Source organism: Lissotriton helveticus, chromosome 2_1 (assembly GCF_964261635.1).
Source record: "Lissotriton helveticus chromosome 2_1, aLisHel1.1, whole genome shotgun sequence".
In the NCBI taxonomy this organism is placed as follows: Eukaryota; Metazoa; Chordata; class Amphibia; order Caudata; family Salamandridae; genus Lissotriton; species Lissotriton helveticus.
In genome coordinates, this window is record NC_136059.1 from 437,128,743 (window position 1) to 437,154,850 (window position 26,108).

A 26,108-nucleotide genomic window follows, 5' to 3' on the forward strand; every position below is an offset into this window, starting at 1 on the left:
GTGCAATCCTTAGTCTGGCAAAGAATAAGGCATTAGTGGATGTATGGGAAAAATTAAAACCTAGTGATTCTGTGTTTACCTACTACTCAGCTCCCCATAAGGTCTGTGTCAGATTAGACTATTTTTTTGTCTCGAACTGTCTACTATCACAAATTGAAAAATTGCCCTCGATCATTTCTGACCACACCCTCTGGTTTTTTCCTTTGATGGACCAAGGAAAGTCAGGCAGGAGCATGTGTGGACTTTTGAGAGGAGGTTGGTAAATGATGATAATTATGTTCGGCACATGAAAGAGTGGATTAAAGGCTTCTGGGAAATGAATAGGGGTAGTACTGCCTCAGGAATCGCTTGGGATGCCTTTAAGGTAGGGGTCCAGGAGGAGACACTAAGTTTTAGCTTGTTTAAACAGAAGCAGGAGCGGTTAATGATCGCAGAATTAACCAGAGTGCTTGTAGAGGCTGAAGAGGACTTGGCCCTGTGTACGGTCATGGTGCACCGCTTGAGCAAGTACTCATCAAGGTCGCCAGGGCAAAAGCTAAGGCAGAGGAGAGTGTATCTAGTAAAGCGGCTGCCACTTTCCTAGCAAAAAGGGAGCAGTGTTATGAACTTAGCGTACGTGTGGGACATACTTTAGCAGTTCAAGGCAGGCAGAAGGCAGCTATAGGCGAAGTAAAAGAGATCATGGATAGTTCCAGGCGACTCCTTACAGACTCAGAGGGGATTCGCGAAGTCTTCAGGCAGTTTTATGTCACACTTTGTGATGAGGTATAACCAAAAGACCCTTGCAAAATCCAATCATATCTTAGTGACATCCCCATCCCTACAAGGAAGTCCTAGATGCACCCTTGGAGGCAGAAGAGATTATGGCTGCCTTGTCAAGCCTGCCTTCTGGTAAAGCAGCAGGGCCAGATGAGATCCCTATGGAATTTTTTTTAAAGTTTTCAGGGATGTAATGAGATTGGATCTGATTACCACAATACAACAGGCTCAGCTAGGGATATCTGTTCCGGGCACCTGGGCAGGAGCGTATATTGTGATTATCTTAAAGAAAGGGAAGCCACCTACAGAACCAGGGTCCTATAGGCCAATAACACTGATGAACTCAGATGCAAAGATCTTTTGTAAAGCATTGGCAGTCAGGTTATCAAGGGTAATAGATACACTGGTCAGCACAAATCAGCATGGTTTCGTCCCAGGAAGAGGTACGACGCAGCATATCCGTAAAGTTATTACTCTATTTGACGCCATGGAGGTTCCAGGAGACTCGATGGCAGTTATGTTACTGGATGCTGAGAAAGCATTTAATCGGGTCTCCTGGGAATTTCTTTGGTTAACTTTAAGACGATCTGACTTCGGAGAGAGCTTTATTAAAGCTGTTCAGGCATTATACATAGCTCCTACAGCTTGAGTTCGTGTGAACGCTGGATATACGATGCCCCTTCAGATTAAACAAGGTACAAGACAGGGATGCCCGTGTTCATCCCTCCTCTTTGCTATGTATATAGACCCTTTAGTTCATAAAATGGAGGTGAATGCTTGGATCCCTCCTGTAAAGACCCAAAGTGGCCATTGTAAGATCCTGGCGTACACCGATGACATGGCAGTTATCACCCCAGCACCCGCAAAGGCTATAAGAGAGGTGGAGTTGGAAGCCGCACGTTTTGGCCAGGTTTCTGGATATGCCCTGAATAGGTCCAAGACGCAGATAATCAAGATGAGAAGGCAGAGTGCTCGGACCCTCGGGTGGTGTAATCTGGAGTTGAATTGGGTGTTAATATCTCCGCGGATTTGGATACCTTGGTGGAGACGAATATAGAGACGATAATTAATAAAAACTAAGAAGGATTTGGACAGGCTACATAATCTGCATTTGTCTATAGTAGGGCGTACTAATATTGTCAAAATGATCCTCCTGCCAATGTTTCTCTATCTTTTCAGGGCAATCCCGCTTATGTTTGAGGCAAAGTGGTTCACTACATTAGAACAGATGACAAATAGATTCATTTGGGCACACGGAAAGACCAGAAGGGCTCTGCGGTATATGTTGCTCCCTAGTGATAGAGGAGGGTGGGCCCTACCTGACTTTAAAATGTACTACTGGGCAGCAGCCCTACAGTACATGACTGGGTTGTTAGGGGGAGGAGAGACTGAAACAGAGGATGCTCTAGGTTCTATAGCTATATATGCGTTGTTGCTTGGTGGGGATACAGAGAATGCCTTTTTGAAATACACAGACCCCAGTTACTTTAAAAGACCAAAGTTTAAAACAGTGATTGCAGCACACAACATTTGGACAGCATTTCGGAAAGAAATTGGTTTGGGGAGGTTTAATGCATATACCCGGTTGTTTGGGAATCACACCGACCCACGGGAAATGTTTGCAGATTCTGTTTTTTCAGAGAGGGGGCAGCGGGGGGTTACGAAGGTGGGGGACTTGATGGGGTGGATGGAATGTGTCAATTTTTTGATATTCAGTCAATGTATGGAGTTGACTCAAGGAATTTCTTTAAGTATTTACAGGTTAGGAGTTTCCTAGTTACTAAAAAAGGAGGACCGGCCGGGTTTGGGAAGAATGCAATTATGAAAGTGATTCAAGCTAGAGTCGGTTGTACGATCAAAATATTTTATGCCGAGTTGATTGTGAGTAAAGAATATGATCTGGGGAAATATGAAACCAAATGGGCTGATAAGCTAGGGATAGGGCAGGAGTGTTTCCGCCTATCTTTAGAGGTAGGTCGAAACACTCTCTGCTCAGCGGCCCTTCAGGCCCAGCACTATAAAACAATGTATTCACTATATTATACGCCTTCCAGGATTGCGTAATGGGGAGGAAAACCTGGAATTAATTGCTCTCACTGTGACAGCTTAGACGCTGATATAGTACATATTTGTGCCACGTGCCCACACTTGCAACCACTTCATAGAGCCATAGAATCATTCTTAGAAAGATCATTGAGAGTAAAGACAACTTTAACACCATCTAGAATTTTGCTTGGTGTAAATGGTGTTGGAATACAGGCTCCATCTGGCCACTTTATATTTTTAGCTATGACAGTGTTATGAATCTGTATAGCCTCGGCATGGCTTGATCGAATGCCACCTACCTTCCACCAATGGTTGGCTAGACTGTTCTCTGTTTATAACCTTGAAAAGGGGATATATGCAAGGAAGGGTAAAAGGGGAAGAAGACTAGGGCTACAAATATGGGACCCTATAAATAAGTGGAAGGAAAGGCAAGCCCCGACCACTTAGTTATTACTCTCTTTGCCCTCCTTGAATGGGTTTCCTTATATTACTTATACTGTAACTTTTGCTTGTTTATTTATTTGTATCTTTTGTTTTGTTTTCTTTTAGTGTGCATATATATGCAGTTATGATTCTGATTATAACATGTGCTTCAGTTTATATGTTTGTTTTTGTACATATTGATTTTGTTTTCCATGACTAATGTGCCCTGTAATAAAAGGGGGGAAAATACTCTAATAAAGATATATTTTTTTAAAAAGCAATATTAACAATAATTTTGCTAACCATTTATAAAATATAAAATTACAATTATGCTAAGATACATTAAAAAAAATAAGAAACAATATTATTAAAATCAATATTTTAGTAAACTATACTAACACCATAGATATTTTTAACATCATTATTAACAACATAAATATTTTTAACATTGATATTACTTACCTTAAGATCAATATTCTCATCAGCGTTATTTTTGCACTCCATATTTGTGCATCACTATATTTTCAACTTCATCTTTCTGCATATCAATCTTTTTTTTCGATATTTTGTCCAAATAGGCAACTTTACACGTGCAGATCATAAATGTACTTGTGTAACATTGGAAAAGCAAATACATTCTAGGGCTTGTTGAATAGTTCTTTCTCTCCATGAAAGTGATTACTCCCAATCATCAGTCTTGGAAGTGAAGAAGGTAGTGAGAAATTGAGGAATCAGATAATGTTGTCACCAGTTATGTGGAAAGGTTTGCCCAATGGCATTGGTGGAGTTTTACTTTCATCTATCCTCCCTATATAGCACCTCTAAATACTGCATACCAGTCGTAAAAACGTGGATTATTATTTGCGGTGGGAGGTCGCCCGCCTCAAGGGATAATAACACAACCTTGTCAGAGTCAATGCCCAAAAGTTAATAAATTAACCTTAGCTCAACGCGGTTTTAGCTACGACACAGAGTAGGCAGAATTAAATAACAATATGTAAAGTATGCAGTGACCAGACAAAAATAAAAGTTGAAACACCCAAAAATAAAAAATTGAATTAGATAATAGAGCACACTTTCATTACAAATATGCAGCTAACACAATACAAATCCAACAAGCAGAACTGGAGACATGAATTTTAAAATCTTAAAATAAAAATAACACCAAAAAGCACTAAGCACCTTTAATAGTCTAAGGAAGCAGTGGAGCTGGACAGAAGTGCAATTTTCCCCCCACTGTGATGGAGGGCGGGTTGGATACACAAATCTGGTTCTTCCTGGTCAAATAATTAACTTTCTGACTTAGGCATTTTGTATGCACCTCAAAATCGCCCTCTAGGGCAAGCCTGAAGTTGTTTCCGAGGAAGTGCTTTGAAATCAGACATGTTTGCCACAAGGTCCAGCTGATGCTCAAGAGGTCTTGGAAATCCAAAAATATTTCAAGTTCCAACTTTTCAGAGTTTCTGGAACAGCTCACATGAGTCACTTTTAAGGCTTCAGGAACATCATTTACATGCCAGGACTCACTTCAGCAGAGTCCACCAGACAGGTTCTGTCCAGGTTCATATGTTGCTGGTCAACTAGTCCCTTCAGGAAAAAGGTCTATTGCAGCTTGTTGTGTCGCTGTAGCCACACAGTAGGTTAGAAATCTTACTCATGGAAACCACTAAATTGTCCTGGGTTCAAGAGGAAGCAGGTCCAGTTGTTCAGGAATCTGTTCAGGTTACAACAAATAGGGTTGAGTACTCTCCTGATCTTCCAGAGTTCCAGCAAGTGTTCTAATGTGATTGAATTATTAAATTACAAGCTTTCTTTGAACGTTAACACTTGATCATAAAACTCAAATTAAAAACATCACCTGATAAAGTAAAACATATTAAAACACTTTAATATCACACAAAGCACTGCAATATCAAGGTGCATCCGAGTCATTAAGATTCCTATGACAGCAACAGTTCATCAATCCCTCAATAACAAAAAGCCACATCTTTTCTTGCATATATAGCATTTTTTTAAACAAAGCGAATATTCAAATAGGTCTCCGGGGTACTCAGCCTTTGCTGATATAATAATGCCAATTTACATTTTTTGAAAGCTAATCCTTTTAAAAAAGGAATTTAAAATCACTTAGTAAAAGAGGAATAAAACCCATGAAAATAAATCCAACAGATATTGCTTGGAGCTTTTATCACAAGGGTAAAGCAAAACTAAAGAGCTATCAAACTGTCCAAGGGAGAACCTTAATTGCCATCTTATAGTTCCTACATAGAATCTAGTAACAGGTGTTCTATCCCAGCAGTGTAACATAAATTCTAAATAGGGCTTGATCCCTGAGGAAATAACCAAACAGAAAGGAGACCCAGTTGATCAAAGGCAGGTAAATGGGAAGAAAGCAAAATAACAAAAGAAAAAGGGGGACCTGCCAGGCAAATTAGATATAGGCCTCACATGGAGGTCCTTTAATATATTCAGAACCACCCAAACCGAAATAGATACGTTCAGCACATGATGAAAAGTAAATACAATATTTATTCCATAGAAAAGTAGTTTTTTTCAATATATTAGGAACGACCACATAAAGATTTTTCTAAAAAACACAAAATTTAACAAATATAGTCCCACATATCAACATCAAATACAAACTCTCAAACCTTCATACATACCACATATCAAAAACTCTCATACCACAACCAAGCATCCAATACACAAGTACATAATGGCCATGAGCTGATCTAACAATAATAGATGAAAGACAGTCATCAGAGGGATGGACAGGGGGTCAGTCAAATAGACCACAGATGACAAAAAACACAGACGCAAGGTTCGGTGTAATGCCCCGGACGAGGCTACACCTTCTTCAGGGCAAGGATGTACAGTTCACAGTGGGACAAACAATCTGTAAGCAAAAAATATATATATGTATCTCAGAAGACAATCAATAAAGAATCATGAATGAATTTAACATAATAGTGTGGGTGGTTAACTAAGGAGCACAGATATTCAAAGTTTTGAAAAGAGTTAAGGGCTAAGGACATACTGCAATCTTATATAAACCGACAGTCGAGGTGTAATACATAAAGTGCCAGTTCACATTGTAAGTGAATAAGGATAACCATAAAAAAATACAAATATCCAAAGATAGCGCAGATAAAGTAAAAGGCAGAGTTAGAACATCAAAGCAGAACAAATAAAGTGCCCAGGAATAAAGTGATAATAAAGAGAAAAGAGTGAAAAGAATGAATAGGTAAGACCATCAACCCATTTGATTAGGTCATACAAATAAGAGACCAAGGATCTCAGAACGGTTCACACCAGTCTAAAAATGAAGACACAGACAGATCTCGAAGGGGATCCAGTGATACTAGGGTCCTCAAATGGAGGGCTTCAAGAAATGCTCAAAAAAAGGAACAAAAGATGGCGACATAGATCTAACTATTTGAACCAATTAGAGCATAAGGCTACTGAAGTGAGAAGCTCCCCATCAACAAACCCCAAAGAGTTAAATTACAGGCATATTCAAAGGACGGGGAGCCTACCATTAAGGATGAAGGTCATTCTTATGGCTGATCCCCATCGTACGTTCAGTCCAGCAACGCCACCCCAAGAGGGAGATGTGAAGCAGGAGATATCGATAGTTCAAGAGATATTCTCCGTGAGTAGATACAGCTCAAACCAGTTTCTCCGTTTTCTAAAGAAAAAATTTGAAAACACATCAGTCAATGTGAAGCAGTAGGTATTACCAAAAACCCTGGCACCCAAAGTTAAAAACCGCAATCCAGGAGGACGAATACTAGGCGAAGTGGACTAGGGTGCCGATTACATAATGCACACATACAAGTGAAATCACTATTGGGCGAACCAACGAGATGCCTCTGGGGTCTAAACAGGGACAATATCCGCACATACCGGGAGTCGAAAACATAGCACTATATTACAGCAAGGAGTTCCTATAGGTTAAAGCGCGCAATTCCACCCGTCTAGAGGGAAGAAACCGGAGATATTAAAGAGCTGAAGCTTAACGACCACACGCGCTTAATATCGAACTTACCTGCGGAGGCAACGATACCAAGAAGTACACGGTCTTCAATTCAACAAAAGAAGGGTCAACCGCTTCTCATGATGGAAGGCGTCCAACGGAGGGAGACCCGGCGCACGGATTTAAAGATCACGGGTCGGCGCAAACACGCCTCGGGTAGCGTCATGTCACTAAACATAAACAGAGGACTAGCAGGCCAATAGGAGGATAACATTAACTAAATTCAGCGGCCATCTTATAGAGTAGTCTGTGTCCACAGCGGTTAAGAAACTAACGTCACGCCAGATATTTTTATATCTTCAAAAATGCCCGACACAGGCAGTTACGTCAGCAACAGTTTCATAAAATATAAAATATACAAAGAAACAACATATTCGTCTATCGGTGGAGTCCAGGAACAGAATAATAAGGCTACACAGAAGAGTAAAAGTAATTCAGTAGCAAAGAAAACAGATAACATGGGGGAAATTAGATTCCAGAGGCGACCCATACCCGCCAAACGAGGAACAAGGGTCGGGCTAACTAACAGGTGGCATGGCATTCAAGGTCGAACTGTATGCAGAAACCAAATAGAAGATATGCAATAGAATACCAGTCCCTCTCAAGCACAGCTTCAGTGCACAATGGGACTGCAAACATAGAAAAAGTTATGCAGGAATGGTTTTTCAAGTTGCTTCAGAATCCCGGGGGTCCAAAAAAAGGACCAAGAGTAAATACACAAGATAAAAAAGGTAAAACAAGGAAGAAAAAAATCCAAGCCTGGGGATGTCAGTCACAGAATCGCATTCGCCCAGTGGCATTCCTCATTAAGACCGCTTTCAATCGTATTCAAAAGATAAATCCAAAAAACCTTCCTTTTTTTGGGGAGTGCCATGGAGTCAATGCCAGGGTAGGTCTGGATTTTCTCCTAGACGGAACACTTAAGGTCATTTTCAGAGTGGTTCTTTAGTTGCCAATATGCCACAATGGGGGCACACAATTTATTGGTACGGATATAAGATTTGTGCTCCCCTATTCTAAGGCGGACCTCACGCCCAGTTTCACCAATATATGGGAGGTCACATGGGCATAAGATTATGTACAAAACATTAGCCGTGCGACAATTTGTCATTTTGGTTAGAGAGATGGTACGTACAGGTGTGGTGATAGTCTCCCCAGTGATTGCATTGGGGCAAGTTTGACAATTGCCACATCGGTGGTTGCCCATGATAGGGCCCAGGCCATGTATCGATCTCTGAGGAGGACTCTGGAATTCCTGAAGCTTCCCTCTGACGAGGTAATTTTTCAAATTTTTGTTCCTCATAAATGCAAAAATAGAATTAGACAGTTTTTCTTTAGTATCTGGCACGATTGAAGGATTCTTTAATGAGTTTGTGAGGGTATCCACGATATCTCAATTGAGATATCGTGGATACCCTCACAAACTCATTAAAGAATCCTTCAAACGTGCCAGATACTTCAATCGAGAGTCCATGTTTGAACCTAAAAACAGAGAGCCTCTGGACAAAATAGTTTGTTTGACCAAACATTCAAACCTCAACAACAAATTAACACAAGCTATTAACTCATGTTGGTATCTCCTGAATCTGGGTAATGATAAAGAACAACTGTTTTTGCATTTTCATCATGTGCTGAACTGATCTATTTCGGTTTGGGTGGTTCTGAATATATCAAAGGACCTCCATGTGGGGCCTATATCTAATTTGCCTGGCAGGTCCCCCTTTTTCTTGTGTTATTTTGATCTCTGAGGAAGTTTGAATCTTGATGTAATCCATGATCCACCATTTAGTGAGTTGCAACAATAACTCCCTCTCCCTTCTCCTTACTGCCAGGATTTATTTTTGCCAATGCCCTTTCACCGTTTGAGAGTCCCACCGGGTTAAAAAAAATAGTTTAACCAGGGCAATACATGTCGTTCTAATGTAAGCAAGCCAAGGGATAAGAAGCCACCTAGCGCAAGATAGGCAGTCCTCAATGATTTATCTATTGAAGACTTTTAGAGGTTTAGTCAATACAGAGCACCACAGCAAGAGCAGTGTGAAGTGTATAAGGTCTTCTACATACTCAAGCCCTTGTTCCTCATGCAGACTGTAGGAAGGGGAAATAGGCGGTAGGCAGAGTAATCTTCTACAAATACTTTTCTTTACTATCTGGAGAATATGAACATTTTTATATCCCCAGATGACAGACCCATATCCCAAGAATAGGATACACTCCCTCTGATCCACCTCTAAAAAGAGGGCGATTAGCATCATGCCTATGCTAGTGGCTAGGTTGGCCAAGAAATCGACACCATGCAGAAAGCGATTTCTGACTGTACTAATAAATGGAGACCAGCCCCAAACTGAATCAGAAGTTACCCACAAATAGTAGAACTCACAGACTTTGGAGATGGGCTTCTGACCTACCAAGAGTTGCCTTGTTTTTACAGTCATTGGGCTACACGCCATAACAAAGATTTTGCTGGCATTGACCTCCAAATTTAAATTTGACATAAAGTCAATTTAGCCCCCTATCACAATTTAAACCGCCAAGGAGTCCATGACAATGCAACTACATCATCTACACAGCTTCAAATTGAAATTTGAGCCTTTTTAATAACTAGGGCATCCACAATCTTAGTTAGCAAAGCCTTCTTCAACTCTATAACATACAATGGAAAGAGAATTGGGGCAAGCATTCACCCCTGTTACATCCCCCCAAAAAGTAAAAGAGTCGGTACACTACCGGTTTTCTCTGTATCTAACTACTGCTGAAAGGTCATAGTGGAGAGCCTTCAAGAATCCCAGAAGTCCCTTTTTAACTCCAATGACCTCCAATTTGTCCTACAAGGGGGACCTTGCCACACAATTGAATGCACACAAGAGGTCCATAAAAGTTAAGTAAATTGACCCCTGCTTAGCAATGGTGTATTTACTTTACAGTAGATGAAGGTTAAGACATTGTTCCAGAGTCCCCTGACCGTTTCAAAATTCATACTGTAATTTAGAAAGAACACCCCTGTTTTCAGTCCAGGTCACCAGTATATTAAGACCAATCCTCCCGATTATTTCAGGTGGGTTCCTTGGGGTGCAACACTTATGGTTTGCATTATCTAGACTGTGGGAGGTGACTCCTTGCCCCTTACTAACCAATGGGATAAAAGTTCTTAGAGGTAAACCTATTCACTTTTTCAGCAACTCCTGTTTGTCCTACTGCAACTTTTTCCACAGTCCATGTTACTCGCTTATGTAGAGCATTATGTCCACCCAGAGTTTGACCAGAAAAATAAGCAGTCTTTTCCCCTGTGTCCTCTATAAACTGACTTAGGTGAGTGGCTGCCCTGCCACTAGATTTAGAGCCATTCTCACGAGTGCAGGACTGGGGAACAAAGGCTTTCCTCCTCCCGGGTCTCTCATTACACTAGTCCATGAATGGGCAGAATTCATCTATTTCCCTCTCAAGTTAATGAAGTTACTGGACCTCCATGTAACCAAGCTGCTCTTCCTCAGCCTATAGGGATCTTATGCCCCATATCCAGCCCATCCTGTCACCAGGCCTTAGTCATCGTTCTGCTATGGGAACAGTTTTCACAGGTCAATAATGTCAAGCAGTGCCTGGCTTCCCACGGGCAGACTAATGCAAATTATCCCCCAGGAGCCTCAGACAGAGATAAAATAACTTTCTAAAAGTCACGTTCATTAAATATTTAATAAAAATCTAATTTCACTTATGAATTGGATTTTATTAAATATGAAAATAAGACTTTGAATGACTATACTACCTGTTTCATCTCAGATGTTACTGATTACAATCTATAATCTCTACTTTGGCATTTTCTAGGATCCTTGCCAATGAAAATACTTTTTGGGGGCTGGTCACTGAAAGAACATGGCAACTTTAATTTTGCACAAGTTCCACTTTTAAATATTAACCAGCCTACCCTGTGGACCACATGGTGTACTAAAAGGTGACTTAATAATATTTAAAAGCAAAGCTTCCGGTCTGTCAGATAGAGTATTTGTGTCAAGTTTGACAGCAGGTTTAAGTCTGCTGTAGTCAGGCTATACATGGTAGGCCCTCACTTTCCTTGATATTATTAGAAATCATTTAATTTCCTCACAAGATCCTGTAGTATGGGTTGGTGATTTTAATATTGTGCTTAACCCCAAATTAGATAAATCACCCAGCTCTAGAGCGTGCGTCCCTTCTAAGTCGAGGCAGTCGCTTATAACAGCAATGTCGCAACTTGGACTAGCAGATTTGTGACGGGAAAGGTCGGGTAATAAACTTGGGGTTTCCTTCCGTAACTTGAAATACAAGCACAAATCTAGGATAGATTATGCTTTATTCAGCTACACCCTCAAGGATATTTTAACCACCATTGAATATCTCCCATCTCACCTGTCGGACCACCCAGCTCTAATGTTTGTCCTCAAACTAGAGGCTCAGGCGAAACATCCTTCCTGGTCATTTGACCGCACGATACTGTTGGAAGAAGAGGAAGTGGCCTTTCTAATATCTGAAACTACTTCCTTTTTGGAGTTTAATTTAGACTCTGCAGCAGTAGCTATAATCTGGGAAACTTTAAAAGCTTTTCTCAGAGGATGTATTACAAATAGAGCCTCCTGTAGGCGGAAAGTATATCGGGAACTGATAAACAGGCTTGAGCTGGAGATGAGGCTCTTTGAGGATAAGCTGGGGGACTCAGTTGGGTCCCAGGAGGAGCAAAAGCAACTAGAAACAATGAAAAGACAGCTGGAGAATATTCTTCAGGACAGAGTATCAAAAAGATGGGAGGCAAGTAAGATCTCGCACTTCGAATTTGGGGAAGCGGCAGGCAGGATCTTGGCTTGGAAAGTTAAGACCGAGCAAGCCAAGAATTACATCAGAGAGATGAAGGTGGAGGGAGAGGCCCTGGCAAGGACCTCTAAGCAGGAGATAGGGCAAGCATTTTTTGTTTTTTTCGAGGAAATCTATAGGGAGGAGAACCCGAATGACACGGCCAAAAGAGCTACATAGCTGGATAACATCACTTTGCCCACTGTCTCAACAGTACAGAGTAACTGTCTGGAGATGCCCATATCGGAGTCTGAGGTCAGTAAGGCCATGAGACAACTGAAGTAAGGGAAAGCAGCTGGCCCGGATGGCCTGCCAGGAGAGCTATATCGAACCCTGGGCGGCGCTGTAGTTCCAATATTGACGACCCATTTTAATGGAATACTAAGGAATGGGGAGGCCCCTCCAAAATCTTGGGGAGAGGCGACTATTGTCTTAATCCCCAAGCCAGGGAAGGATCTAACAGAATGTGGTTCCTACAGGCCAATCTCGCTTTTAAATAGCGATTACAAGATCTTCGCATCTATTATGTCAGCGAGACTGGGGGCTGTTATTGGAGAATTAGTACAGCAAGATCAGAAGGGATTCATTAAAGGGAGGCAGTTGTCTGACCTAACATATGATCTCGTTGGGGCAATCGATATAGCTTCGACCTTCTCTCTCCCTCTAGCCACTCTTACTTTGGACACGACAAAGGCCTTTGACAGGGTCAATTGGAGCTATTTGGAGGCGGTCTTGAAGAAGTTCGGCTTTGGTGAGCGTTTTTGTCGAGTTATCTCTCTGATGTATAGCGCTCCATCGGCAAGGCTCTTGATAAATGGTGTCCTGACCGATCCTTTTAAAATGTATTTATTTATTTATTTTATTTATTAAAAGTTTTGTATAGCGCTGGCTGGACCCGAAGGTATCAGAGCGCTTCACAACCATGTACAAGAGATAGCCTTAACGGCGATGGAAGACTGATATCTGAACAACTCAAAGGGATTTCAAATAACAAAATACATACAAATCGTATTGGTTAAACGGTTAGGTGGTAATGTGAGCATCTCTTACAGTTCAGGTGTCTTCCAGGAAGAGGGCTTTGAGTAGAGTCTTGAATTTTGGGAAGTGGGAGGTCATTCTGATGTGGGGAGGGATGGCGTTCCATATCCTGGGTGCATTGCCTGCAAAGCATTTATTTGAAGTTTTGCGTTTCCGCGATTTCAACGGAATGAGAAGAAGTGTGTTGGAACTTCTAAGGGTCCTGGACACGCCAGCCCTTTTGAGTTTCGCGGCCAGGTATTCCGGTTTACCTGTGTGGAGGGCTTTGTGTAAAATCACAAGGGGAACGCGGCAGGGATGCCCGCTTTCTCCCCTCCTCTTCAATCTATACATCGAGCCGTTTGCCCAGATCTTGCGGGGTGATGAAAATATCCCACCATTCAAATTCGGAGAGTGGGAGAGGAGGGTCGCATTATATGCGGACGACATTTTAATATTTACGTCAGACCCAGACAAAGCATTTCCCACAGTAATTAAGAGGGCGGAAGAGTTTGGGGGTATTTCAGGGTATGAAATCAACGCCAGAAAAACGGAGATCATGGCGTGGAACATCCCCAATTTACATCTTGGGGTGACAACCTCCATGAGGTACCTCGGCATTAGGGTGGTGCAAGAAATAGGGGACATCGCTCAAATCAATCTGGAGCGTACATATAAGGAGTGCAAGAAGCTAATGAAATCATGGACTCACCTTCCCTTGACTATCCTGGGCAGGGTTAATCTAATCAAGATGTCTATCCTCCCTAAATTTACCTTCATCTTTAACACCATCCCTCTGGCCTTCGATGCTAAATTTCTGGATAAAAGTCAGCGAGAAATCAACTCCTTTGTATGGAACTACAAGTCCACTCGATTAGCATGGAAAATGTTGAGGAGGAGGAGGGCGAAGGGTGGGCTTGCCCTCCCGGACCTGCAGTACTATGCATGGGCTTTTCAGCTGTCCCATACAAGAATGCTTCTAAAAACACCAGTGGGCACATCATCCGGGACGATGTATAAAGCCATGCTGAATGGATCGGACCTGTCAATCGACGGGTTCTTATTCAAATTCGGGGACCAGAAATTTTTTAAAAAGGCCAAATTAAAAATTTGAGGATCCTTGGGGATAGCATGGTCTCAGATCAGGAAGAGAATAGGGCTGGCTTATTATTCCAACTATGCACCGATATGGGACTCCCCTGGGTTACCATTATGCTTGCAAGATAGATTGTCCACTCCAGTCAGGGATGCTGGGGTGGTAAGATGGGGGGAGCTTGTGGCTGAAGGGAGGTTGAGGGCCTGGGAGGAATTACGGGAGTTGGTGGGCACGGGCTTCTCCAGATTTAAATATCTACAGCTAGAAAGCTGGGACAAGGTTTTGATTAGGAACGGGGCCCCATTGGGAAAGAACTGTAGCTTGGAACAGCAGCTTGTAGAGCGCCCAGGGGGGGCAAGGAGGTAGCCCTTTGGTATTGGAGCCTGTTGGAGGAGGTGGACGGGGACCTGGTTCTCCCAGATGAATTGTGGGGGGAAGAGTTAGGGTTCCCATGTGAGGCGACATGGATAAAATCCTTTACCCTCTTATATAAAATTGTGAAACCAGCCTGGCTCAGGCGTACTCATCTGTTCACAGTACATCGGGCTTACCTCACGCCCCTGAGACTGCCTAAATTCCTCCCAGGAAAGAAATGTAATAAATGTAACTATAGTGAAGCATCTGACGTGCATATGTTCAGGGACTGTCCCCACATTGCCAGCTTTTGGGAGGAAGTAAAAAGGTCCTTAGACTCTATCCTAAATACCTTGCTGTCACTTACTCTGCCATTATTCATTTTTGGACTCAAGGCAGGCATAACTGGCCAGGCAAGGTCCTTCTTATTTTATGCGATTCTCCTGGCTAGGAGGCAAATCTGCAAAGTCTGGGTGGAGAATACAGCCCCGGCACACTCGGGTTGGCTAACATCGTTATACGAAACATCTAAAGTGGATCTTGCTAGATCTGGTAACAAAAGAAATCTGGCCTTTTGGGACTTGTTGGTTCAGTGGAGAGGTTGATCCCGGGGTTTTTTGTTTTTTGTTTTTTTGTTTTCCCCCGGATCCAATGATTATGCCTAGAATACTCCATGGACCAAGTACAAGGGCGCCCTTCGAAACACCGTCAGTCCGGCGGGTCGTAAAACACAGAGATGGAGATGGAGTTATGGTGTGCTTGCACTCTATCCTCCTCCCCTCATTTCTTTCGGAACTCTCCTTCCGCCAGTAATAACATTCGTGTCTTGATGCAGGGGAAGGCAAAGATCTGAAGTCTTCTGGCATGGGACACGCAAGGTGGTCGGCGATTCTGAATGGAGGGCAAGGCAAATGAGGATACAAAAAAAAAATAAGAATATTTAAAAGCAAAGCTTCCTGTCTGTCAGATAGGGTAATTGTGTCAGGTTTGACAGCAGGTTTAAGGCTGCTGTAGTCAGGCTACACAAGGTAGGCCCTCTCTGTGGATGGCACAATATTTGCTGCAGTCTACAGGTAGCATTTAGCTTCCAGGGCCTGGGTGCATTTTCTAAACCATATACTAAAGACATATGTGCAAGCTAAACATGTCAAACAGGGTTAATCAAACATATAACCATGATTAAAGAGGGAGCAAATGACCCTTACTCCTGTTTAGCAGGGATAACAGAGAGATTTCTGATTACAGCAACAATTGATTTTAAAAACAGTCAAGCAATTTGGAGTGACCATGCAGACAAGGTAGATTTCCATCATAGAAACTAACCAAAAGAAAAAATATGATTAACACCATGATCTTTTATCAGCATGCTATTCTATTATGTGACATTGTACCAATCAGCAATCTTTCCCCAAGCTGGCTCTTCCTCATTTGTTTCATCCTTTACCCTTCTTTTGTGAAGTTAAGGCCTCATCACCTCTAAGTTGGTTATTAGACTGTTCAAATTATTTACAGAATGGAATGTCCCATACATGTTTATCAGAATTTTTAATATTATTAGGAATGTAGTAAAACTGCTAGTTTGACCTTTTGTACCCCACTAAGTCTACATAAGAGCACACCTGTTGTAATTTGACATTTACATCTCTGTCACCTGACTGGATAAACATCAGAAATTGGGGCAGATGCAGTGCAGCAACCAAAGATGTGGAGAAAGCCGCACAGAGTCACATTTAGATCAAATGGCCTGCTGCTGCTCACTAACTATACGCACAACCTTTGTATAGTGGTGCAAAGGTGTGTGTGCTGTGTCGCATAGTATTCGCATTGAAAGCATGCCTTTCCGGTATAAAATATTACACATTGGTACTTTCTTAAACATTCCACATATTGTATGTTTAATATACAGTTCAACACACATGTAATATGTGGGATGTTTGGAGAAATTAAGACTTAGGGTGGGCAGTGGGTGTTGTGGTGGGCGTTCCACCACAACACTCATTCATTTTGACACTGCTTCCTATGTACAAGGGTGGCGTATATAGGATGTAGCGCCATTTTATGAAGTTTGAGAAAATTTACAGATTTAGAGATTTAGCCATTTTTTGTAAAGCAACCATGTATATTGTTTATTAAAAGTTTGTTTGCAAAATCAATGACTAGGAAATACAGCCACGTGCTTGAAGCAGGCACATTTTATTATCTACCCAGTGCTGTTTAATTTTCATTCTTTCTCTCAAGAAATAATAAAAATAAAAAAAGAGAGAGATGATGCCTTTCCTCAGCAAAAATTATGCCTAACTTAAACAAAAAAGTAAGAATATAAAGATACATTAAATGTTTATTTGTATTTGCAGGGATCGTGCTGGAAACCGTAGCAGACCGAATCAACTTCTCGCTGACTATCCTGCGAGTGTTCAGAGTGGCAAGACTGGGGCGACTGATTCTGCTCATCCGATCCATAAGAGGGATCCGAAACCTTCTGTTCACGTTGATCATATCCATTCCTGCTCTTTTTAACATCGCGCTCCTCCTGGCAATGGTGATGTCCATCTATGCTGTGTTGGGCATGGCTCTCTTCTCCAACCTGCCAAGGACAGATGTCATCACCGACATGGTGAACTTTGAAACCTTTAAGAATAGTGTCATCCTTCTTTTTCGGCTTGCGACAGCGGCGGGGTGGAATGACATCCTGAGACAAATGCTACAGAGCCAGCTGCAGGCGCCTGTTGTCTGCATATTGTTTATGCTATCATATGTGCTAATCACTTTCATAGTTATCATCAACATGTATGTAGCTGTCATCATAGAAAACTTCAATGAGGTCCAGGAGCAGGAGCTAGCAGGACTGACAGATGATGATTTTGCTGTGTTCTATGCAGTCTGGAGCAAGTATGACCCAGATGCTACTGAATTTATTGAATACGGGCAGCTCTCCAGCTTCCTTGATGAGCTGAAGCCCCCGCTGAGGATTGCAAAGCCTAACTCAGTCAAAATCGCTGCCCTGAATTTCCCGGTCACATCCAACAAGAAGTTGCACTGCCTTGACATTCTCAAAACGCTCAGCGTTGTCATTGTGGGGGGAGTGAAAGAAACTGCAACATGGAGGGAGCTGTACAAACGCATCAATGAAAAATCGCTGAAGAGGTTCCCGAGGCGCGTGCCCATGCGCACGATCACCACCACGCTCATGATCTGGAAGGAGTTCAAGGCCGCCATCACCATACAGCAGACTTTCAGGCAATGGAGGATGACCAAGGCACTTGCGAGTAGGCAGAACGGCCAAGGGCAGCTGCCATCGAGTTGTGATGAATTGTGATTACACTCTGTGGAGTGGAGCCTTCCTAAGTCTGATAGATATCGTAGAGTCTGTGTGTTGTGCTTTGAGAATCTTTAAATACACTGCTTCCTCAGATTGCAAGGCAAATGAACATTGAGAAACAGCACATCTTCCTTCAAAGCAAGGGAAAAGGGAAAGTATCTTTATTGTTTACATTTAGTAATACAAGGGTGTCATAATAGAGGAGTGCTGCATGAAAAATACAACTGTGAAAAATAAACTTGATTATATGTATTTTGAATTTATGGGAGTTGTTTGTGGCTGGGTATAGCACAGTTATTTTTATCCTTTAATTTGTTAAGCATGTTCATCTGCAAAAAGGACTGAAAAAAGAAAGGGTGAGAACAAATTTCTAGTACGTTCTTAACTGACACTTCTTTCTATACCAAAATGAATGTCCATAATGCCCATTGCATATTTACGAAACAAGAGTGCAACGTCTCTCAATCATAGTATTGTTCATATAAGCAGCAAAACATACTTAGGGCCCTATTCTCAATGAAGTGGCCGAGAGAGGCATTAGCCTTCGTGGCTTAACGCCTCTCTCCGTCACTTCGGAAACGCGAGGCTGCACCCTATTCTCAAGGATAGGGTGCAGCCTCGTGTTTTCCCCTGCCGTGGCGCTAAGTTTCACAACTTAGCACGAGCGCAGGCACCCTTACACCAGAGTGCAAGGGTGTTTGCAAGCAGGGAGGTTTGTTTCTGCACAGGAAGGTGTCCCGTCCTGCACATAAACAAACCTAAAATGCCAGTTTCTAACTTACATATGTGCTGCTTCGTGCAGCACTCATATAAGATACAAAACTGCATTTCTAAAAAAGGTTTATTTGTGTAGAGGAAGGGGTCCCTTCCTGTTCATAAACAAACCATGGCCTGTAGCTTTTTCCATGTGTGCTGCATAAGACAGCACACATGGAAAAAGCAAAAACGAGGAGAAATAAAGCATTTCTCCTCATTTTGCCACCTTAAGACCAGATTTTTCCTGGTCTTAGGTTTGGCCCTATCTCCTATTTATGCTGACCTTGAGAATAGGAGGTAGCGTCAAACTCTATGGGTGTTGCGGTGGAATGTCCTCCGCAACACCCACTGCGTGCCCCTTTCATACTAAAAACAGCATGAAGGGAGCCCTATTCAGAAGGCAGCGTTAAGCCATGTTAAACCACTTAACATGTCTTAAAGCTGCCTTGTGAATAGGGCTAAGCCCCTAGTTCCACAACAAGATCACTGAAAGTGACAGTGTGGTGGTGATAGGGGCTTGAGAATATGCCCAACAGATATTTTCAAAATGAGTGTGTTGTACTGTGCACTCCTTCGTTTCAGACTTTTATATACTATGCGAGTATTAATTTATCTCAGTTTAAATCGGGCGTGCTACGAGGGGAAGAGGTAGCTACCCTCCACCATGAAAACCAACCTATACTGCAAGTGACATCCAGCTACTTTTCCCTACCTGCACTGCAATTGCAAACCCTGTCGTTTGCTCTTTTTTATAACCATAATGTACTTTTTCTCAAAAACCTATATTACTTTGATTCTTAAATTTAACTTTGTTTTACAAAAACTAAATTGCAACCAATAAACGTTTACTGTATTTATTCTTACAGAATTCACACTGGTGTCAGTATTATTATTAGTTTTCCAACAAAACATAACAAATATATGTAGTTCTGTTATATAACATAAATATTTTTTCCATCAACGCTGTTGTATATCCCAATGCATTTCGGAATATAGGGGCATATTACCAACCAATAGAGATAATTTTTGTCTCTAACTTATTTAGAGACAAAAATTATCGCCGCAAATCGGCGATTTTTATCGCAGATAAACCTTGCTATTAGCAAGGTTTATCGCAAATGCGATAAAAAACGGCCGCAATGCATGAATATCGCTGAAAAGTCAGCGATATTCATGCATTATCGAGCAAATGCTCTTAGCCATGTTATCCACCTCCCATTGGATAACATGGCTAAGAACTGCTCCTGGGCAGGTGTTAGCTTTTGGAGATATTCGCGCTTAGCGCGACTATCTCCAAAAGTTGGTAATAGGAGATAGCAATGTTAGCGACTGTTTCCAGTCGCTAACATCTTGGCACGCCCACTTTGCATGTCATTAGTGATAAATATCACTGACATGCAAAGCGGGGCCCAAGATGGTCGCTATCTCCTATTAGCTGTCGCTAACTGGTGTTAGCGACAGCTTGGTAATAGGGAGATAATTTTATCTCCGCTTTCTTGGCTTTTAAAGCCAAAAAAGCGGAGATAAACCCCCTTGATAATATGCCCCATAATTCCTTCTGCAGGGGAATTGTAAAAATGAAACACGGTACATCGCATTCTATATATATGAACAAAGTGGGTCAGGACATAGTCCTCGTGAACAAACAAAAATGATTGACTTCAACTACACAAGAATCGCCATTTGTCAGCAATGATGTGAAAAAACCTACACCAAAGTAGTAAAGAAACCATCACCCCAAAAAAGTGATATCAGTGACTCTTGTGCAAATATTGATGAAGAACCGCTTACCAACGTGTTCAAGCTTATGTCACCTATGAAGGTGACTATGTTCACAGGGTGTAGAGCGCACACTGCAATCCCTAAAAAATATGTATGCAGGACATCCAATTATTCAGCCCGCGCTTACAGTTGAAACTAGAAACCAAATATCACCACAATTGAAGTATGCTCATACCTGCACGCCACACAAATGCAGTCTCTGAGGTACCACAAAACCGTCTATTAACGATGATTGACACCTTGGAAAATAGTCACCTGCAACTCAGAAAATATTCAATGTTGAACGTGCGTATTTAGGACCCAGAATGGTTCCATAATTTACCATTCACACATCAAGAAAATTGTTTAACTAAGCTACCTCACACTTGCAAATAGACGCTTGACACTGTTATCAATGCTGCTTTCAATTGACTGTCTGAAGTTGACTGGACCTCTCAACCCTCCATCTCTCTGAAAAATAAGGACAGGGTTCACAAACATTGCCGACTATTAATAACAAGAAGAAACCTCTAAAATAATCACAGTCCTTCTCTATCGAAAGCATACCTCTAAGTCGCCTATGCAGTGATCATCTCCTTGTAGCTTCAAGCACAACAATGTTGTTTAGCGCTCCCTGTCCCTCTCTCGACTCTACAAAATATAGTTGTTTCCAAGGCCAACTCGTCCTACTTGCTCACAATTGCTTTGGCCCCTCTCGATAAAAAAACGCACTCCGTACCTCAAATCTAAATCTTTGCTTTCCGTGTCTACCTCCTGTGTAAGACGCCGTTTTCAGTAAGCACCGTTCTCGACTTCGCCACATCAGATATTTTTGCCACATAACCTAGTACTCACAGAGGAAGATCAACCAGTGCTCTGTTGAGATGCTGCATCCAGTTATGCCCTGACAAGCTGCATGCCACTGGTGTTCCCCTGACGAACACAACCCAATGCTCCTGTAAAAAAAGTTCAATCGGGTCGGGGACAATCGATATTTGCCCGGCGGTATTGCCTCTGTGACCCTCTAGTTATTAAATCAAATGAAGAGGCAGGCGCTGGAGACTGGAAAGCAGGAAACAAGGTTTTCTTTATTCTCTCCGGAGGAGAACACAACGAAACGGACAGAAGGTATCGTTCTGAGGTGCTCTAACTGTATTTCTGAGGCCTGGCCTCTTATACCCACATTTATGACTTTATTGTAGATTACACATACATGTAAAAGCTTTGATGTACGGAAAAGACATTCTCGGAACTCCCCTTTGGGCCCGTTCCCACACACATTTACAGTTGAAGTCCCCACCCTAGTCACAACAGGTGATGAGCATCGCGCAGCTGGATAATCCGCCGATTCACGGAATGTGGGGAGTTTGATTGGATCTCATGGGGTGGGGGCTTTGATCAACCCGGGGATTTCTTTGATGGGGGAAGCTTTCTATTGTACGGGGAGGGGCAAGGATGGTATCGGCAGAGCTGGGTGTCGGCTTGGGAACGGGGAGGAAAAAACGGGCACACGGGGAAAAAGGGGGTTTGCATCTAAGGGCCGGAGATCATGAAAGGAAAGCAGGGAGGTGTCGCGCTGGGAACAGGATGAGGGCCTGGGGCAGAGCAGCGCCGAAGAGGGGTTTATGACTCAAGGCAGGTGCAAGCAGGGGGTGGTCAGCGTGCAGGCTTAGCGAAGGCAAAGGGCTATGTCAGGGGCCAGCGGCATGCAAAAGGGTTTGTTCTGATCGGGGCATCTTAAAATGGCGGGCGCGCACGACAAAAGTGTGGCATCAGGGGAAGAGGCAAGATGGCGCAGATAATGTTCACCAAAACGCACTAATTTTCCACAGTCCTCCCTTTAACATATTCAAGACATCTTGCTGGTTCATTTTCTATTCGGTTCTACTGTGGTGAGCATGAGAAAGAAAACGGTAGGAACCCTAGATGAAAAAGAGTTGTAAACAATACATTTTGAGGTTTCTAGTTTTTAGGAGGTGCACCTATTTGATAAACTTTGATAAATTTGTTCAGCAGGAAAGTCATAGGAATGAAATACAAAAACGGCGAGCAGCAAGTACATATCATAACGTGAACTGGCAGGTTAATACATATTTCGGATTCGGATTGGAGCAGGATCAATACAATGGTGGCTGGGAGAGAAATGAGGCGTAGCAAAACGGCGGTTGAGGATGTCAAATGTTCGAAGTTTACGAGTTCTCATTGTTCTTTGTGGTCTTTCGTTGGCGCTGTTGAGCACCGGCGGTGGAGCTACGAGTCCAGCTCTGTTCTAAGTTCTGCGTTGCAGGGCACGACCCTTTCCTCGCGTCTCCGGTCGAAAAGGTCCTTTTCGCCCTGTGTCCTTTGAGGTGATTGTCAGAGAGTTCAGATGGAAGAAGAGAGTACAAAACAGTCCATAGGGTAGGTCAGAGGAAAAGGGGGATGGAGCAAGGCCAAATTAGGAACAAACTAGGAGAACGAGAGACTTCAAATAGGCGAGCATGTGACCGAATTCAGAGAGCGGGGACTTGTCGACAAGTACTGGACATCGAGCAGGGGCATCAGGTCGACCCTTTCTTCTCATGTTGTCAGAAACAGTGCCTCGTCCTGCAGCTCTTTTCAGTCGTGGTCTCGCCTTGGCTAATGTCGCAGGTGTTCCTTAGTCTGCAGTCAGGCCTCGTGCTCCCACATCCGGTCCTTCTCTCCTCCAACAGCAGTACCCTTAAACAAGTTTGAAAAGACAGTCTTTAGAAAATTTGCAGATGGAGATAATCAAAAAAGTCTATTTCTCTCCCAGCTCCAGGCAAAGAATGAAAATGTCCGTTATATTTAATGTTCACAACTGGCATATGAATGACCGGTGGCGGACCTGTTGGATTTACTATGACTTTCCTTCATAATTATTTATTACAGGCATGACAGTTCATCTGATGGTAACCCACCTTCGGGAGACAAATCTGGCAAAGATATGCCGTTCTCTAGAGTTTCACATTTTACAAAAGGGTACAGTGAGTCGTCAACATGGTACTACACAGGTATTTTGCTGAGAGACGAACATGGCTAAACATTTCCTTTCTATCGGTGCATCCTGTTTTTCAACTACTGCGGGGTTCATTTTGATGATTTCTTTACCTTGGTCTAGTCTGTTAACCTTGTAAAACATCATTCTGGGTCCTACGTAACCTTTTTCAGCCCGGTTACTTAACTAGGAAGGACAGGGGTTTTATGGGAAACAACCAGGGACATAGACAGGGGAGGTAACGGGGGTGATCGTTTTTCTGGTTTGGGTATTGCGACAATTCGGGGAGGGGAGGGTCGCGTATTCTGAGGTCCTTGTTTTATACTATAGGAGCCGTTGACATGTAGTTCCCTTATTTCGGGTCAGATTAGGGAACCTCTGTCGTCTTACCTGTCCTTTCCCTTACGGCCCAACCTGGGTTCATTGACTTCTAGCGGAAAAGGAGAGGTAATGACGCGGCTTCAGGGTGATTGTATTAGAGACAAGTTTTTGTGCAAATACTGACGGTATTTGAAGCCAATTAGGTGGTGTGCTAGGGGTGGCAATCTGCCAATTTCGGGGCTAACCACTCGGAAGAGTGGGAGTGCAGAAATAGAGAGAGAGAGAGAGAGAGAGAGAGAGAGAGAGAGAGAGAGAGAGAGAGAGAGAGAGAGAGAGAGAGAGAGAGAGAGAGAGAGAGAGTGCAACGGCAGGCTAAATAGTACACGTGCAACAGAGAGGGTGGCAGTGTATTCAAGAAAGGCTATTTAGTGCATTACACAGTAAAGGGCATTCACGAGTCTGCGTTAGAATCTTGTAATCATGCAGTTTGAGCATTAGACAGGGTAGAGGGGACGTGCCTCGAGAAAAAGGAAAGAAAAAGGAGGTACCATGTTGTCGCACTTTCTCGCATTCTCGGTCCTTCGACCAGTTGGGCCAACGCCTCAGTCACACACACACACATTCCCTCACAGTTTCGCATCATACGTGACATGGGTTCATTCGTCCGGTCTGGTTTAAGGGTGATCACTTTCTATCAAGTTGTGCTAATTTTCCGGGTCTGTTCGATACGTGAGTAGTTTGCAGGCGTGCTTAGACACCACCCTGCGGCGCTAGTCCGTTTCGTGTATTTAGACATGGCAAGGTCTCAGATCTTCGCCACACCTTGGCTGTAATCTCTGATGTAACCTGCAGAGGGAGGAAAAAAAGGGGGGTGGGGGAGACAGCATTCGCGCGCATTCAAATACATGGATTCATAAGTCCTTTACTTACCTCTTACTCGTCTTTCCTCCTTGGGGCAGGGTCCCCGGGGATATGGTTTCCGGAGTCGAGGGGGGGGGGGGTAGTGCGTTCATGTAGGGCGTGTGCGGGGAAACATAAAAAGGAAACCAGAGGTGCCTAGTGCGAGGTATCTAGTCAAAGGATATATCTCACTATCGGGATCCTTAAACCTCTTTCAACGCCGTGGCGTTCTAAAGTTCTTCAGTTCTTGGGTCCCTGCTACTTTGGAACGTTGTACTTTATAATATTTACATTATTTCATTTCACCCTCCTTTTACATTCCCTCATTTACACCATTCGTTTTACCCATCCTTGGAAGTCAAGGTCTTCCTCTACGCGAGAGTTCATGAGTCAGTCGCGTACTTTGAAGGCGGAGTGTCGTGTTGTCGATCCGATCCGTCCTCCAGGGCTGGGCAACCATCTTCTTTTAACCTTAAAGAGAGAGCAGAGTAGGGTGCACAGAAAAGAACTTTCCCACCCATCCCATATTGTTTTAAAATAAAGCATGCAATACCCGTCCATAGTTTCAAAGACTTTATTTTGCAAAATCATTTCAGCATATGGATTATGAGGGTGCGGTCGTATTTGGTCGGTCGTGGCAATGGCTAAAGTGCGTACAGTGGGGGGTGTCGTTTGCAGCAATAAAAACATCGGAAAGTTTTACTCATTCATTTGTAAGAGACTAAAACGTCTATTAATTGGCTGGGGGTTCGGGGGCATATATTTTCATAATTTAGAAGCATAATCATAACAGTTGTAATCAGATTTCCTATATGCATACCGTACGTGTGCGTCGTAAATGGGGTTTACATCAGTTATAAAAATATAATACATTGTACATTCGTAATCAACATTTGTAACGGGGATCTTTTCATACTGTTCGTCGAGTGAGTTCTCTTTGTCTTTTCTAGCCAAGTGTACAAAGGATCGTATAAAATCTCAGAACATCAAGTTTATATTAGTGCGAAGGAACACCACGAGGTGTTCGTAAGTTCCGATTGATACCAGCGCCATTTTGGGCGGGGCCGGCTCAGTCCGGAAGCAGCATCAGGGGGAAATGTTTCCATTACTGGCAGTTTGGACCAGAGTCCTTTTCGGCAGTTCTAGAATTCACGCTAACAGAAGGTGTGGCAATGTCATGTTTGTTTCGTTGGCGATCAAGGCAGCCGTCCCTTACCGGAAACCTGCAAAGGCCGAAGGTTCCGCCGGGGACCTTAGTATGATCTTCAAGGCTGCGGAGATGCTGTCGGAGATGGGGGCTCGTGCTCCATGGGACAAATGTTCGAGTTATATGGCTGGCCAAAGTTACTCTAGTGGCCGGGGCCCGCCTTCCAGCGGATCCAGACGCCATTTTGAGGCCCCACAGGGGCCACTCTCGTCGAGGTTGCAAGAATGGAAGAGATCCTTCGGAGTGAAAGGAAGAGGTCCCTGTTTTGTGTAAGCGGGACGTTCAGCTGGGGTG

The 26,108-nt window shown here is 43.0% G+C and overlaps 1 protein-coding gene across 1 annotated transcript in view; it reads left to right on the forward strand.

Moving 5' to 3' along the window:
• The window catches only part of LOC144818033 (sodium channel protein 1 brain-like), a 488,227-nt gene extending 470,132 nt beyond the window's left edge, over positions 1 to 18,095 (forward strand). The window contains exon 9 of the mRNA XM_078675065.1: positions 16,907 to 18,095. Within this exon, the coding sequence (XP_078531191.1) occupies positions 16,907 to 17,868 (962 nt within the window). The 3' untranslated portion in view covers positions 17,869 to 18,095. The remainder of the gene's footprint in view (positions 1 to 16,906) is intronic.
• The last annotated feature ends 8,013 nt before the right edge of the window (positions 18,096 to 26,108 follow it).